A 17,502-nucleotide genomic window follows, 5' to 3' on the forward strand; every position below is an offset into this window, starting at 1 on the left:
ATATTCTGTGCTAGATGCTTACTGACATGTTTTTTATTGCTGATTAGGATTGTCATAGTTTAGATGAACTTACTTTAAACTGACTTTTTATATACTAAGGAGCAAATCAGTTGTCAGGAATTATTCTGGTAATAATTGTTTTAGTAAGAATTCCTGTTTTTCAACAGGAATTTTTATTAATAAGTACACATAACTGCTAGGATATTGTGCTCTAAAAGTTATCTGCATTGATGATGCCAGGAGAATAGATAAGGATTTTAATTCAAATGCTTTTCCTTCAAATGTTATCTTATCTCCAACTCAGTTGAAGTACTTGTAGAGGGCAATAACAGGCAAGCTGTGCTGGTTGCAGAGAAGAATCTTTTCCTTAATTTTGAGACTGGATGAAAGTGAGGAAGACAGTAATTCTGAGTCTAATGAGGTAACAGATGTAGAGACAAAACTGCAAAAAGCATAAGATATCTTAGTTTTATCCTAAAATGATGTAATTTTTGAAAGTCCGAACAACTAGCTTGGAGAATGTCGCCCCTCATCCTAACTCCTTTTATCTAACAGCCTAAGTATGATAAACATTTTTATTGAAGTATGCCAAAGCAAGTTGATTGTTAAAAGGAATGTACTTTTCTAAGATCTTAATTATATCAAATGAGCAGAATTATTGTGCTTCTTTCATATCATCTGCAACCATCCTTCTCTGGGATTCTGTAATTACTACTTTAACAGACTTTCCTTATGTTAAGAGGATGTGTGCGCTGTCTTAAGACTTCTTATGGTAATGATTTTGTATCCTCTTACCCTATTGTTCTTCACAGATTCTACCTTTAGGGTATGTGACTTGTACAAGATAAGCCATTTTTTTCTGGTAATTTTGTAGTTAGTTGTTCTGTCACAATACAAATTGTGGAACCAAGTCAGCAGATACATTTCAATCTGGTGGTTTTAAACTATTGTAAGAGCTTAAATGTCTTTCAATATACTTTTAAAAAGTTTGTTTGTATACTGTAAATTTGTTGTAGAAAGAAATTCACAAATGGATTGTTGATAGAGTATATTTAGAGAGTGCACATGTTTAAGATTAGAATATTTTACTCAGTTTTTACATGCTTGTTCTCTCAGTGCATAAAAAAGCAGATATATGAGCAGTTAATGATAATTGCATTTTATTTATCATGGTATCTTTTAGTGGGTTCACCCTGGCTGGATGCCAGGTACTCACTAAAGCCACTTTCTCACTCCCTCTGCAACTGGACAGAGGAGGGAAAATATAATGAGGGATTCATGAGTAAATAAGGGCCGTGAGAGATCACTCACCAATCACCATCATGGGCAAAACAGACTCAAAGTGGGAATATTAATTAAATTTATTACTAACAGAATCAGAGCAGGAGAATGAGAAGTAAAAAAAAATCTTAAAAACACCTTCCCTCCACCCCTCCCTCCTTCCAAGCTCTACTTCCTCCCTCCCAGCAGTGCAGGGGGACGGGGAATGGAGGTTGTGGTCAGTTGTTTCTGCTGCTGTTCAGGGAGAGGAGTCCTTCCCCTGCTCCCATGGGGTCCCTCCCATGGGAGATAGTCCTTCACAAACTTCTCCAGTGTGAGTCCATCCCTCAGGCAACAGTTCTTCACAAACTGCTGCAGTGTGGGTCACTTTTTCACAGGGTGCAGTCCTTCAGGCACGGGCTGCTCCAGCATGAGTCCCCCAGAGGGCCACAGGTCCTACCAGGACCCGTTTCAGGAAAGCCCGTTTCAGCATGGGCTCCTCTCTCCGTGGGTCAGCAGGTCCCTACCAGGGCCTTGCTCTGTCTTGGGCACCCACCTGCACCAGTGTGGGTCTCCTCCATGGGCTGGAGGTGGATCTCTGCATCCCTGTGGCCCTCCATGGGCTGCAGGGGCACAGCTGCTCCACCATGGTCTGCACCACGGACTGTGGGGGAACCTCAGCTTTGGTCCTGGAGCACCTCCTCCTTTTCTACTTATCTTGGTGTCTGCATTGTTGTTCATATGTTCTCCTTCTGCTCTTCTCTAGCTGGAATTTTCATCTACCCAATAACTTTTTTCTCCTTCCTTTTTCTCTTGTTATCACAGAGGCATTACTATCTTTCCTGGTTGGCTTGGCCTTGGCCAGTGGTGGGTCCGTCCTGGAGCCGACTGGCATTGACTCTACCGGACATGAGGGAAGCTTCTGGCATCTTCTCACAGAAGCAACCCCTGTAGCCCCCCCCCAACCAAAACCTAGCCACAGAAACACAATATATAGCTTTAAAACACATATCTGCTTTCAACAGGAAGCTTTAACAGCTTTAATAGAATTTTTACTAAATTTCTTTCAAGCTACGTAGCTTCCTCTTCCACCTCTCCCACCCCCTTCTGAAAAAAGGGCTTAAATGCTGTGCTTTATGTGATACAACTTTCTGATGCCCATATCAGTTCTTTATTCCCTTCAACTGTTCCAGTGGAAAGGAACTTTTCATCAATTCCTGAAATTTTATTGATGTTTAGTTATCTAGATCTGAGAGACCTTAAAGTTAATGACATCTCAGTTGGATATTTAAAATGCTGTCATTTCTTTTTTACAGTGAAGATGCTCCCTCAAACCACTGTTTTCTCTATGCTAAAGGCATCTTTTGCCTGTCAAGGCGTCTTCCTATGTGGTGCCTTGAAACTGTGTGTTTGTGGGTAGAGAGAATATCTGTTTCTTTTTATGCTCATATTCCCTTACAAATGAAGAATCGTCTTCATGTTCTGCAAGAATTCTGTATTCTTTGCAGTTCTCAAGACTTTTCATTGCACATCTGCTTCCTCTAATCCTTTTCAGGGTCAGCTCTTACAAAAGCTAATAAAAGGTGGAAAAATTTTTAACCAGAAGTGTCATTGCTCTTGAAATGGAAAGGATTTTTACTTTCCCTACGTTAAATTTGTGAGGGAAATAGAAGTTTGCATCTGATTAACAAAATTTAATAATTTCAGTTTATTAATATATGAATTCAAGTTTGGATGATGAACAAACCTCAGTAATACCCTCAGGGCTGATTTATGGCTCATAGATTTCATGATACGTATTTCCATACTTTTCCTGTGTTCACATATCAGAGATTTCATAACTGGAAGTTACAATTGCTGTTGTTTGGTGTTGTTTTTGGTGACCAACAGTTGTGGAAATGTGTAGGAAGACTTAAGAGTGCAGTTGAAGGGCTGGAGCTCTGGTTCTCTAAGAATATATGGCCAGCATTCAAGAGCAGAATGTACTTTATGTGTGAATATAAAAAGTAGTCAGAACTTGAGTCTTGTGAAGGTAGGTCTGTCGATTAGGCTTTGTTTGCATGCCAGTCAGTTCAACAAATGGTTGTTAAGCTGCCACAAATACTATTTTCACAAGTGGAGCCTAGAATTGTTCTTGTCAGTGAGTGGAAGTCTTGTAAACAACACAGTTTAGCATCAGGTTGAATCTGTATGCTGCAACTGTGTTATGCACTGTTTTTCTTCTATGGGATCGAGGTTTTAAAATCTTTAATATGTTTAATTTCTTCTTGGTTTTAAGAAAATATGACCAAGGTTTATCAGTAAATCAGTATGGCATAAAAATGAGAGGAGAGCTGAATTATTAATGCAAATAATTTATCAAATAATTATAAGTGATATGACTTTTTTATTTTCTATATCCTAGGATACCAGATGGTCCCATTGATCAGGGACCAGCTGCAGGAAAGGTACATGCTTTAGAGGAGCAACTTCTAAAGGCCAAAGAACAAATAGAAAACTATAAGAAGCGGACAGGAGATGGTGTGTAGATAAGTTTTCTTTTACTTCTGAACCAAGTTTTGGTGTTTTGGTATTTCATATCGCAAATGTATTGGCTTCTTAACAAATAAACCCTTAAAAAAAAAGCTACAATTACTGATGCTTTTATGCCTTTTTGATTTTTTTTTTTTTTTTTTAAATAGAAGGCCTTGGAAAAGACCATGAAATACTGAGGAGGAGGATTGAAAATGGGGCTAAGGAACTTTGGTTTTTCCTCCAGAGTGAACTGAAGAAATTGAAAAATCTAGAAGGAAGTGAACTGCAAACACGCATTGATGAATTTCTGTCTGATTTGGGTCATCAGGAAAGGTACTTCTGTTAGTTGATTTTGACTTTTAATTAAACTGTCGTTATGTTGTTCAAAGGGGCATTGGAACTTATATTTTTAGTTGTTGTCAATCTTTTGGCCTCCGAATTGTTGGAGGCCAACCTTTTGTATCATATTAAAATATTCTGTAGGAGTTTTGTTCATGCTGAACAAAATTAATCCAGAAACTGTTAAAAATTCAATGAAATCTGTCTTTAAGCGTATTATGTTTATAACTCTGTTCCCAACAGGATTGCTGTGACAGTTTGTGTCTTATCAGTAAGCAGTTATAAGAAAATAGTTGAATTAACTAGATATACCATCTTAAACAAGTATCAGTTTCCCAAAAAAAGCTGCGATCTGCATGTGTAAGCATCAGTAATAAAGCATGAGCCTTTGAAAATAAAACTGTACGTAAGGGAAAAAATGGTAAGAATTTTCAATTCTTTAGAAATAATTTAAATACTATTTAAAACATAGTTTAAAGATAATACGTATTTATTTCTATTTATGATTATCAATGGGGGCAAATAATATAGTCCATTAAGTTTTGTAATTTAATATTCCACAATCCCAAAATCCAGTTTGTCACAGTTTGATTGAGTTGAAAGTGAGAAGGGACTATTCAATTGTTGAGAGTTATTATTCATATAAAAGATGTGATCAAATTTCATCCAATTATTTCTCACTCAAGTGCAGCTATGTATGTTTGACTGAAATAAAAGTAGTGCTTGGCTGAAGTAGAATTTTCTTAAAGACTTGAGATCTTCAGGTGAACACTGAACTGACAGAGAATCTGCCACTTCCTTGGACAGTTTTTTCTACAGTTATCTCCCCTCAGAAATATTTGTTCTTCATAGAAGTTATTTCTGTTTGTGTTTCTTGGACTACAGGTCATTGATTCTTACGTACTTTTTAAACTATCTCTGCCAAAAACTGGAGCAAGTAGTCTAATGCCAGACTTTCTGATGTTCATCATGGTAATAAAATCACTTGTGTACACATTTTTGCCCTGTTTATAAAGCTAGGATGAGGCAGTCATCACAGTGAAACCTTGAATAATGTGTGTTTGATGCCAGAAGGTTTTTATGTCCCTGCCTCCCAGGATGAGTCCTTTTCCTTTCTACACCAATGACTATTAATTCAATAAGCCCAATTTGCAAGTATCTGTATTTCTGATAACCTTATGTTCACATCTCTCTGTACTTAAGGATGAGGTGAAACCCATTCTAGAAATGCATAGCTCCTTTGCATTGAATTTTAAAAGTTATGAGATGAATCCCAGTGTGGAAGTGTGAAACCACTGTGGTACTGGAAGAAGTTTGTATATGATACAAGCAATCGCATCCACTTTTTTTTTTTTTAATTTGACAATTTTTGTGTTGAATACATGTTTTCTTTTGACTGTCACAGTGGTTATCAAAAGCAGAATATCCTGGAGTCTCCTGAGTCTTAGTAGTAGATCTGTGTAGACCTTACTGTATGGTGAGGTCCTCAAAGAAAACTAAATTATTTAAGCTAAAGCCAAACAGCCAGAAACTAGGTTTTATTAAACTAAAATGTAGACCATCTATTTACAGTATGGAAATTCAAAGGAATTGCATACGAGAAAACAGATACAAAAATGTTTCTACAATATTCAGCCTGTGTTCTTGGTGTACTTACAATATTGCCTTCAAGCAATAATATTACCTTGTCTTCTTGGTTGCCTCTAGTCCCAAGGAATTTTTTTCTTTCACCTTTAAGGTCAAGCTGTTTGCTTCTTTTCCTTTAATCTTTCAGTCTTGCCATGTGAGTTGCAGAAAACTCCCAGTTCTTTGTGTGCACATCCTTTGGCATGTGATGCACTGCTGTCTCTGGAGTGTTCTTTGCCCTCACAATGCACAGGAGCTCCCCAGGGAAGGAGCGGTCTCGTCTTCCCTCCACACAGTCCATCTGGTCTCTGTTCCTGAAAGGAACACAGCATAAGTTTGGAATGAGCAAATGAGATGCTCTCATTCACTCTGAGAATAACAGGTTTTTAGTGTTTGGGGTTTTTTTGTTATTGCAGGGGTTTTTTTTGTTCTTTTGGTTTAATTTTTTTAAGTATATGTGCACTTGAATTTTTTTAAAGGCATTAAACAAGTTGCCAAATGCCCTTTCATTGACAGTGCTGTCTTAAAAAGTGCTGTCTTACTTGAATGGAACACTGGAAGTGAAGCTGGTATTACTTATTTATATATTTATATATTTATACATGAATATACATGAATAGATATCTTAGAAATTTTAATACGTATTTTAATATTTGGATTAGAAAGATTAGTGTTAATTATAAGTACTTAAAGCAGTCTGTCATGCTGTCCTTATGTGGGAAAGCAAATAAAAGAGGTGGGTAGTGATCAAATGATGAGATAGTTTCATAAGGAAAGAGATAAGTAAGGTACTGCTTCTTATTGGATGCCTTAATCACTGTTTGTTGGCTATGTCCTAGGGGCTGTGTAGATTTTTCCCTCAGAGAGTGCCAGTCTTGCATATGTTTTTGTGAAGTGTTTCACTACCGATTCTGTTTGAAAAACAACGTTGCCCAACACAGAGTTTTCTGCTTTGGGAATTACATAATTGTGTTCTTGTTGCTATAGGGAAGAGAGCTGTTGAGAGTAACTTCATCTTAACATTGGAAAGACTACTTGATACAGAGTTAATAAAAAAGACCAAATTAATGCTCTAGTTGTCATGGTTGTTTCCTTTGTTGACAAGGTGGCTGTTACTGAGTTAGTTTCATTCCTTCTCCTCCTGGGGAACAGCTGTCAGCAGGGATTTTGTGGTATTTGGACAACATTTGATGCATAATGTTTGGACAAATTTTACATTATTTCCATTGAATCACAGATTTTTCTTTTAGTTTTTATTTGTTGATGTAAAATTCCTAGGAGATTTAAGTGTAATTTTGCCTTATGACTGGAATAATTGTCTAGACTGATTATTAAAAATGCCCACTCTCCCTCCCTTTATTTTGGCAATCAAATGCATATGAAATATATAGCCAGATTTTTTCCTTCATTATACTTCGCAGGAGAAAAATGCTTTTAAGAGCAGGTCCAAGATTTATTTTATGTGAAACAACAATAACAATTAATTGATATTGTTGGTTAGTAGCATAATGAAAGACCAAGTGTGATACTAAATATCTGCAATGCCACTGTCTGAAGTTTTCTGCATTTTACCGCCTGCAGTAGCCTCTAATAATACTTTGCAGGCTAATCTTTTGTCTGCACTTACCTATCCTGGGCTCATGAATCACTGGTTCATCTACTTTTAACTCTCTACATGGCCCCTGACCCTGGTCTTTGCTATTTGTGTCTTTTCTAAATCTGCATTAATAAGCTTTCATGGTGGTCACACTCAAAAAACCCTAGCAGATGTAAACTTAAAAATGCACATTTCTCAGTAGTAACAATCAAAGAAAAAAGGTCTCTATGACTGTGTCCTAAAATAGAACTACCTTTATAATAATTTCTGTGTGATAGCACCTATTAATTTTTCAGTTCCTGGTTTACTTCAGAGTTTTATAATTTTTTTTAAAGACTGTGGGTACTATCTGAAAACTCTTTCATGAATTCATAAAAATTTCCTGCAAATTATTTGATATTCTTTATGGTTTGTAGTGAGCAAAGCTGCCTTTACCTAAAGTCTCAAGCCACTGAGGCTGTATAACGGCTCTCTCATCATTTATTTTAGCTCAGTAGTGATGGAAGATAATTATATTTCATCTGTAAGGCTGATTATTAAAACTTAATTACTGCCTTTCCTTTGCTATGGACACCATGGCTAATAATATAAAATTTGGATATTTTTTTCTGTAGAGATAGTAAAAATTACTTAAGATCTGAGAGAGAATGTTTTTTAATTGGTAAGCTTTATATTTTCAGTTATTTTAGGTCTATATTTAATAGAAGTATATTTCTATAAAGTAAAAGGAGGCTATACTGGTTACTTATATCAGAAGTACACAAAAGACCCTTTTTAAGACTTGTGAAAGAGCATTTGAAAATTGTTTAAAATATGGCTGTGTGCTTGCACAGCTGCTTTTAATGATAGAAGATTTTTTTTTTAAGTGTTTAGACCTTAAATTTATATTTTGTCTTTAAACACCCAAAATTGTTGCATCCCATTTGGGAAGAAAAATATATTTAAACTCCCAAGAAGGTACATGGGTTTCCCTTTCTAATATGTCTACTAGCCTAAATGCTTTCTGTAAATTGGAAAACACTGTCTTAAGAGCAGCAGACTCTTTATCTGTTATTTGTGTATAATCTATTATATTAGGTTTACTCCATCATTAATTCTGTTCTAATTTTCCCTAAACTGTGTTTGCACATTACTTTGAGTATTATGTGTCTTTAATAGTTACTGGTTTAATACTAGTTACCTGATGATACTTTAAATGATTTATTTGTTTGCAAAACTGCAATAGGGTGTTTCAAGCTCAATTACCATGCAAAAGAAAATCCAGTTTATATTGTTTGAGATTAGAATGTAGATAAAGTTCTTCCAGTTGATTGGCAGAAGCTGAAGGTTACTGCTGCTGAACAATTTGGGTATAATATGTAATACAACAACATTAGATGCTATATAGGTCAGTGGCACTGCTACCCTGTGTAGAAGCGTGGGTGTAAAGACAGAATGTGTGTATGAGAATGTATGAGAGTGAAAAGCTACAGATCCATGAATATGGTTATTAGCAGGAGAACTCTGTATGATAACTCTGCTGATAAAGATAGGCCTGTTCCAATTTGATTTATTTCAGTGTTTATTGCTTATATACTGTGTCACTGGAAATAGTTACCTTAACAGGGGTACACAGTCTGCTCCTCTCTCACTTGCTAAGCTTGTTTGCCTTAGCTAACTACCTCTGTGCTGCCAGTACTAACAGGTGCTGCCAACAAGGGGACCTTCACACATTGTTATGAAATACACTTCTCTTATCCTCATACTCTTTTTTTGTCACTTCCCAAATTTCTCTGCCTTTGTTCTGTTGCATCTCTTTCTCACAAGTGATTAAACTTGTGGTTTATCAAGAATTTCAGGCAATAAATTGCAACATCTAAAGTTCAGATGAAAATATTAAGAAATGTGGTGCAAAGTTAAAACTTTAGCATTGTTATGGAGAAGTGTTTAGCAATTTTAAATATTCTCAGTATGTGAAACCAACTCTGAAATTATTAGTTCTGAATTGGGCTACCTTTTACTTTTAGAATAACCATTAACATTTTAACAAACACTTTAAATAATATGCCTCTAGTTTAGTATTTCCTCCCAAAAGCCACAGAGATGAAAAAAAAAAAATCTTTTCCTAGATGGTACTGTTTGAACTCTTTTTCACAAAATCAGTAATTTTAAATAATCTGGCTAATTTTAACAAAAAAATGCCATATATTATTTATCTTCTCATAACAAGATATTCTTTATTCTGTTATTTGGCAAATGAAATTTTATAACCCCAAGAAGAGAATCTCTAGTGTATTACATAACCTCGATTTAGTATTTGATAGTTCATCAAAATTCAATTTTTGTAATATGGACTTGTATGGCCATGAGTCTGTTTAGAATTTTTAATTTTTTTATTTCTTTTCTATTTGAGTATTAGTGGCATGAAGTCATTGTAAGCAGGTGGAACACTGCTGTCTCCTTCCAGAATCGGAAGGAGCTCCATGTTACAGAACATACTGCTTACTAAACCTTGTAATAATATCCTATAGTTACTTTTCATTAACAGAAATAGAAGAAATGTTGTACCTGTGCTAAAGACACTTGTAATAATATATTCTATACAAGCATAGTAAGATGATTGCAAGAGGAAAAGTAACAATGCATTATAATAGAAGGTATCGTAGCAATCACTATTGCATTTCCATGTGACACCACTGGATAATGTATCTAGCATGGAACTGTGCTTTCCTTTTAGTTTCCTTTGGCACATACCAAACCCAAATGCTTTGTATCAAGCAAATCTTATGCCTAAGATTTTTTTCCAACCCATCTCCTGTTTAATACATGGGTATGGAACATACATTAGATGAAGGACACACTCAATCTTTCTTGGCTGCTGTTTGAATTGTGGAGTAGGAGGTGGCATGAAGAAACTGTTTTTGAGGCTACAATTGAAATATCACTTTAGTTTATCTTTAATTTAATCCTCCGATTTAGTAATGCCAAGATTGTTTCCCATTTTTTTTAAGATTGTTTTGTGTTGTTGTTTATAGGTCAATAATGACCGACTTGTACTACCTCAGTCAAACAGATGGAGCAGGAGATTGGCGAGAAAAAGAGGCCAAAGATCTAACAGATTTGGTACAGAGGAGAATAACTTATTTACAGGTAAGAGAATAGCGCTTTTGAATCAAGGTAATTCAGTCAAGCTATGAGAGAGTGACCAAAGGAGGGCAATGAAGATGGTGAAGGGCCTCGAGGGGAAGGTGTATAAGGAGCAGCTGAGGTCACTTGGTCTGTTGAGCCTGGAGAAGAGGAGACTGAAGGGAGACCTCGTTGCAGTTACAACTTTCTCATGATATGGAGAGGAGGGGCAGGCACTGATCTCTTCTCTGTGGTGCCCAGTGACAGGAGCTGAGGGAATGACCTGAAGTTGCATCAGGGGATGTTTAGGCTGAATATTAGAAAAAGGTTCTTCACCCAGAGGGTGGTTGAGCACTGAAACAGGCTTCCCAGGGAAGTGGTCACAGCACTAAGGATTACAGAGTTCTAGAAGTGTTTGGATGATACTCTCAGGCACATGGTGTGACTCTTGGGGATGGTCCTGTGCAGGACCAGGAATTGGACTCGATGATCCTTGTGGGTCCCTTCCAACTCAGCATATTCTGGGATTCTGTAAACGTTTTTTATTATTATGTATATAGCACTTAGCTGTGCCCTTGTAATAGAGTAATTACACAATGTTTTAAAATAAATGTTGTTATATGAATGAATTACATAGAAAAGAAATTATAACATTTGTTTCAAACATATATTTTATATGTTTATGGAAGATAGTATTTCAAGGAAATCTTTAGGGTTTGGACTTTTGTTGTTGGTTATTTGTTTCCTTGTGTGTGTGGTTATTTTTTTGGATCTGTGGTTTTCAATGGGCTGTATTTAGCTGTTTGAATTCCTTGTTTTATTATAAAAGATAAGTCTCGTTTATTTTTTTAATCCTTAGAGTGTCAGAATTCAAAAATATGTTTGCACGCTGTTTAAAACAGAAATATAAAAGTCCTTGTATCAAACTTCTGAACAAAACCATTTTTAAAAACATGAGTATGCAAATTTGAAGTGCTTGTATAGTATATCATCTAGGCTGTTTCACCGGATGTGTGAGACTTCTCATAGATGCTCATATTTTGAGTGCATAAGGCCTTTTTAATACATGTGCTTGTGTGTGTGTATAAATTTAAATAAAGCTTGTTCTGAAGGTTTTGGGACTTTTTTTCATGTCTGAATGCATGCAGCTATTTATGTAGTGATCAAAAAGATATTTAATGTAATCTGTTTTATTTGTACTTGGTTTATTTTTGTGGCATGTGTGCACCTGTATTGTATGGTCACTCCTAATGCCTGATCTTTTCTCTTGTGTAAATAGCTGAAATTGTTTCTGAGATGTTCATTATTTCACAGTTCACCTGTTGGAATCTTCTGTGACCAAACTATGTATTTGTTGCTTGTTAAATAAAAAAAGGCACCCTTCTGAGAAAAAAACATCCCTGTTAATTATGCAGGAGTCATCACTTTATTGTATTCCTTCAACTCTTTCCTGAGAACTGTTCCTCATTCTTTCATTTTTGATGTCACTGTTTGGCAGTGGTATACTGTAACTACTTTTCATGGTGATAAGTATAGTCTTTCTCTACCTTTTCCTCTTCTTGCATGGTATCCATTTGTTGTCTTATTTAGACATATTTATATTTCTGAAGGGTGATTGTCTTCCTACTGTATGTTTTACAATGGTCAGGATAGAGTTCAAGATTAGGACCTTCAAGTATGTATAATGAATAACAAGAATAAAAGTTGCTTAGGAGAGCAGAAGCTCAAAATTGAAGCATTAGGTAAATGTGTACATTGTTTTCTAGTGAAGCTGAAATAAATTTACTTACTGCCTGAAGAGCTGGAAGACCAGCTAGGTGCTCCTAAAATTTATTTAGATGCATATAATCTATGATAATGGACTTTCCTCTTTATTGAGCTAATTTTTTCTCACTTAAAAAAAAAAAGTAGAAGCAATATTAAGAGTGAAACCAATGCCAAGTCACAACACATAGAGAATCCTAACATTTCAAGTAGAACAAGTAGTTAAGTCTTTCAGGAAATTTATTATATCCTCAGGCACTTCCAAGAGAGGTAGCTATCTTTATCCTCATTATCTTCAGAAGAAAACATGTTGATGAGCATGAGCAGGTGGTTTACAGAAAGCTGTGGTATTAGATTCGGAATTGGAAATAGGTCTGACATACTTGGATCAATTTACTTCATACAGGCCATTTTGTTTCTGTTTTATTTATAAATTTGTTAAAAAGCAGTCAATTATAAAATTTTGGTCATGGAAAAAGCATGCTTTTTCATATTTATACATTTAAAATATGAATTTAATCATTATGGGTCCATCTTGACACTGAGAAACACAAAAATTAGTATTTCCCTCTTTTTACTATTACAGAGGAAATTACATTGTTTTGTATTTTTAATAAATCATCACTGGTGAAGTTGGAAACATGCAGAGGTATTACTGCTGCACATGAAATTCCGTGTGACTATTTCGTATGAAAGGGTCTAGAAACCATAAAGAAGGGACATGTGTTTCCTTGTAATTGTCTTTGTGGTTTAAGTTGAGGAAGGGCAGTACATATTTTCCAAAAAATGTAATTTTAGCTTTGATAAATGTTGATATTTTTATTATAGTGACTGTGCAAGTCATCAAAAGAGTACTAAGTTCTTGGGTTTAGCAAATAAGCAGCAGTGTAAAGCAGTCCATGGTTTGAAATTACACATATATACCCCTTTATTAATAATATACCTGTATTAAAAATAAAATCGAATTAAAAATTCAAAAACCCTTGCCCCTCAACTCAATGCCCAAAAGAATTATATGGAACATATTTGTAATTTTTTATTTTAGTTAAGTAGGAAAGGACTGTATAGCTTTTTTCTGGTACATGTTGAACAGTGACAGCTGCATTATTTTGGGACATCTCCCTGGGAAGTCATTTAGCTGAATGATTGTGAATAGCAATGACTGCTACTTCATTTGGATAACATTACCATAAATTTGATTTAATGAGGCTACATGTAACTAGTTCCCTGTAGTTAGAGCAACATTTAAAAAGCTAGGAACTTACATTTAAGCAAAAGAACTTATTTTCAGAGATGTTTATTATCAAACAGTTGAAGAGAAGGTGCAAGAGACAAGGGCACCTGTAGTACTGTAATCAAGTGAGTAAATGATTAGGAGAGCAGCAGTTTTCTGTCTCTTCCCTTTTGTGCTTATTTTTGTTCTATTTATTTTAGGAAGTTTCTGATTCAGCGTGCAGTCTCCCAGTAGCAGAATATTTTTGCCTTTGTTTAAAAAAAAATCAGAGCTTTCTGTTCAGCTTTGAAGGTTAAAAATATAAGCAGGTGAGAAAGGTTACTAAGTACTCAACAACACATCAGTTATATTAGTCACAGTTTGCCATATTTGTGCTATTTATTTGGAGGTTTGTATGTATGCAAAGAAAAGCAAGTTGCTTACAAGATTTTATTCTGAGGTTTGTAGGTTTCCCTGTATTTTTGGTGATTTAATGTGTCACTTAGATTTTTCTGTCTTAAAGTATATTAAATCCTTTCTCCCTTACATTAAAATTACTGATACATATTCTTAATAAAAGTGCTCATGCTAAGATGACAATAACAATAAAAAAAGGCTCTGGGCACTTTGCATACATGCAAAAGGTATCTCTCACAACTGTAAGTCTTGAGATGTGTAAACGTGTATCCTTTGATCAAGCAAATCAAATGTATTTTCCCAGTATATGTATATGTATATATTTCCCAGTATATGTATATGTATATATTTTCCCAGTTATTCCACTTCACTCATGAGAAACAACTTGTAGTATAGTTATACTGTTTTGTTGATGTTGATATATTCAAACTAATTTGAAACACAAAGTAGAAAAATTGTCATAGAAAATTCTCCATCGGCTTTTACAACTTTTATGGTGAAGGAGGACAGTAGCCGAAGGATTTCAGCCATCTGTCAGTATGGGCACTGTTCTGGGAGAAGAGATGATTTCTTTAATAGGCAGACCATATAGTGGTTCAGTTTCCCTGTGATAGACTCAGCATCCTTAAAAGTTTTATGCTGTGTACTCCAAATATAGAGAATCCTGATAATTCACTTTGATATTGTAAGCTCATTTGTATCTTGCAGATCTTTTCCCATTTTTGCTAGATTGTTGAATTTATTACGCAGCACTGGAAGAGTTCCTTCCCTGTAACATTAGAAAAGATAATTTAGGCATATGAATGAATCTAAGCATTTTTAAAGTTAACATTTTGGACAAAATAGATATGAAAGGAAAACAAAAGAGTTAGAAAGAGCCAATCTTTCTGACTTTTTATGCGTGTTTAGAAAGGGACTGAATTGTTTCTATCACATGAAAATGAAAAATTATTTGATTTTTGAATGTCTTGAAACATGTCTTGAGTTTTCCTCATAAGGTTACTTAGTAAATTCAGTATCTGATATTATGGCATTAGGATAATAACCACTTGAAGTGTGATCACTGCTAATATTTATATGAGGTTTTCTCTAGAATTTCTACTTAGTGGATTGAGGAGTGTAGTGTGGTTAGTCCATCTGCATACTGGAATGTTTTACTCCAGCTGAAGCTTGTGTGTTGTAGGAGAGTAGGTGCAAACTAGAGGAATTAACATTAGAGACAGATAAGAATCTCTGTCTCTCAAATCAAATATGTAATATTTCTGACTAGGGAAAGAAGAACATTTTCTTCCAGCAGCTCAGGCAAACTTCTGGTCATTTGTTTAGTTTTCTGTTTGTTTGGATTTTTTTCATCACCAAAGTCTTAAGGGGAGCTGATATGAAAAAGAACCATTACAAGTGGCATCATAAAGAAAGGGCAATAGAAGATGGTGTGAACTACATTTGTGATAACTAGGATAAGAAACACCCTTCCTTGACATCATTCTCTCAAAAAAAAATTTTTTTTCACAGATTTTGGGTGGGACTGTCTCTTCCAGCAGACTGGGTAGCATCAAGGAATAAAATACTTATTGAAAATATAAAAAAGAACAGCTTTCTTAATGAACATCATACTGTGTTTATGAGGTTAGTTAGTAATTTGTAGCAGACTGCTTGCCTGCTCCACTCTATCCTGCTGTGATTTGTTGGATCAAGTACACTTCTCTGAACGGTTTTAAATTTACAAAAACCACAGTCATTTTTTGTATAGTAAAATGTATATTAAGGAGAACAGTTTACTTTTGCCAGTTTGTCATGTGTTTTGCTGGCTAACTGCACACTTGAAAACACTGGAAGGTGGTGAGACATTGAGGCACTTCTGACATCGTTCCCATCTGATCCTACGTTCTGTGAGTAGGCCAACCAAAAGCCCTGGAGAAGAATACAGTGGAAACCCTGAATTTTGTAAGAGCAACAGTGTATGCCCATGTTATTTGTGATGAAAGACCATCAAATCCATTTTGCCAGTTATACAAATCCATTTTAATTTTAGGTGACATTCTCTTGCATAGAAATTTATAATTTTAACCATTTTACTATTCTGAAAATGTTACCATTTTCAGTTGCACTGTTCATGGAAGTAATTCTGAGAAAAATAAAAGGTGTAAACTCTGGCATGGCTTGATAATCCAATCGTCTACATATTGCAGTAGGTTCTGTGTGATTGGTCAGTTGCGGGGTTTTTGTTTGTTTAGGATTTTGCGTGGGTTTGGTTTTTTTTGTATGTGTGTGTTTGTTTTTAACGCAGTTGTATGGCTTTAACATTACAGGGCTTGACATTCCTAGGGGTCCCTTCCACCCCTCTCTTGATTATGTAGACCGTTTAATTGGATGTTGGAGTCTGTCATGAGCAGTGTTGTTACAGTTGAGAACAGAGTGCACTGCTCATTCAAGTCAAAAATAACATAATCCTTTTCTGTGACTTTGGGCCAGGAGGAAAAATCTTCTGTCAGTCTTTGCTGGTTTTGAAATTCGCTGTTACCCTTTATCAGCTCAGTACCTTTATGGGTTGCTTATGGCAGTTTTGGCTAATGAAAACACAAGCTGTTCTGATGCAGTGTAATTTTTCTTCCTCATCGATGGTTAATAATTCCACCTTTTCCAGGAAATACCAGTTGAAACTGCAATATATATAAGTATCTCTGCTTCCCTTTCTTTTTAAATTCTCAATAGGTAATTGAAGCCCAAATACTGCCTTGTCTTTTTGCTATTTGAGTGTAGCAATTTGAAAAAACCCACAGGCATAAAGAAATTAGCTTAACTAGCTTCATGTTTGTCACAAACTAATATTTATATATAGTTTTTAGTTAAGTCTTCGAATAATAATAATAAACCCAAGTAAGTGCATTATATTAACATTGATAAGCAGTCACACTATTAAATTATGTTTCATTATGTGATTCCTACTTGATTTCTGTAATATTGTTCATAACTATTATATAACTCTTACATTTTCCTGAAATAAAGTTAGAAGGGCACTCCTTATAAAAGACAAAACTTAAATATGCCATCAATTAAATGCTTTAATTTTCAAGAGGACACAGGCATTTGAAGGTAATTGCAAGTGTAGAAAATGTTACCTATTGATATTTTCTAAAAATTCTCAGAGATTATCCCTTTCGAATTAGTGTTGTGGCTTTACTCCAGCTGGCAACGAAGTACCATGCAGAGGCTCCCTCACTCTGCCTCTTCCCTGGTGGGACAGGGATGAGAATTGGGGGTGGGGGTGGGGAAACCCCAACAAACCATACACAAAAATCCCACAAAGAAACCTCATCGTGGGTTGAGATAAGAACAATTTAATAACTGAAACCAAGTAAAATATGATAATACTGATGATAATTATAATAATAAAAATATACTACTACTACTACTGCTAATGGTATGACCAGGTATTGTTTCATGGAATTCTTTCTATGAGGACCTGCACAGAATACTAGAAAGCCCCACTTTCTCTCTGGAAAAACTATGAGAAGTACATTTGTTAGAGTTTCAAGGATAGATTTAGTCTCAAGTTATCCCTTAAATCTGTGATAGCAGAAGTACTGGTCTGAGGAACAAAAATAAGGAATGGAAATTTTGTTTAATTTATTGTTTTCATACCTAGTTAGGCTTTGAATCAGACGTA

The 17,502-nt window shown here is 35.3% G+C and overlaps 1 protein-coding gene across 7 annotated transcripts in view; it reads left to right on the forward strand.

The window, feature by feature from the left end:
* The window catches only part of FUT8 (fucosyltransferase 8), a 112,312-nt gene that overhangs the window by 64,144 nt on the left and 30,666 nt on the right, over window positions 1–17,502 (forward strand). For all 7 annotated transcript variants that reach the window (XM_017812893.1, XM_017812877.1, XM_017812921.1 and 4 more), the window contains 3 exons: window positions 3,665–3,780; window positions 3,942–4,107; window positions 10,351–10,465. In XM_017812893.1, the coding sequence (XP_017668382.1) occupies window positions 3,665–3,780; window positions 3,942–4,107; window positions 10,351–10,465 (397 nt within the window). The remainder of the gene's footprint in view (window positions 1–3,664; window positions 3,781–3,941; window positions 4,108–10,350; window positions 10,466–17,502) is intronic.

The sequence above is a fragment of the Lepidothrix coronata genome, unplaced genomic scaffold, assembly GCF_001604755.1.
Source record: "Lepidothrix coronata isolate B3197 unplaced genomic scaffold, Lepidothrix_coronata-1.0 Scaffold1, whole genome shotgun sequence".
NCBI lineage: Eukaryota > Metazoa > Chordata > Aves > Passeriformes > Pipridae > Lepidothrix > Lepidothrix coronata.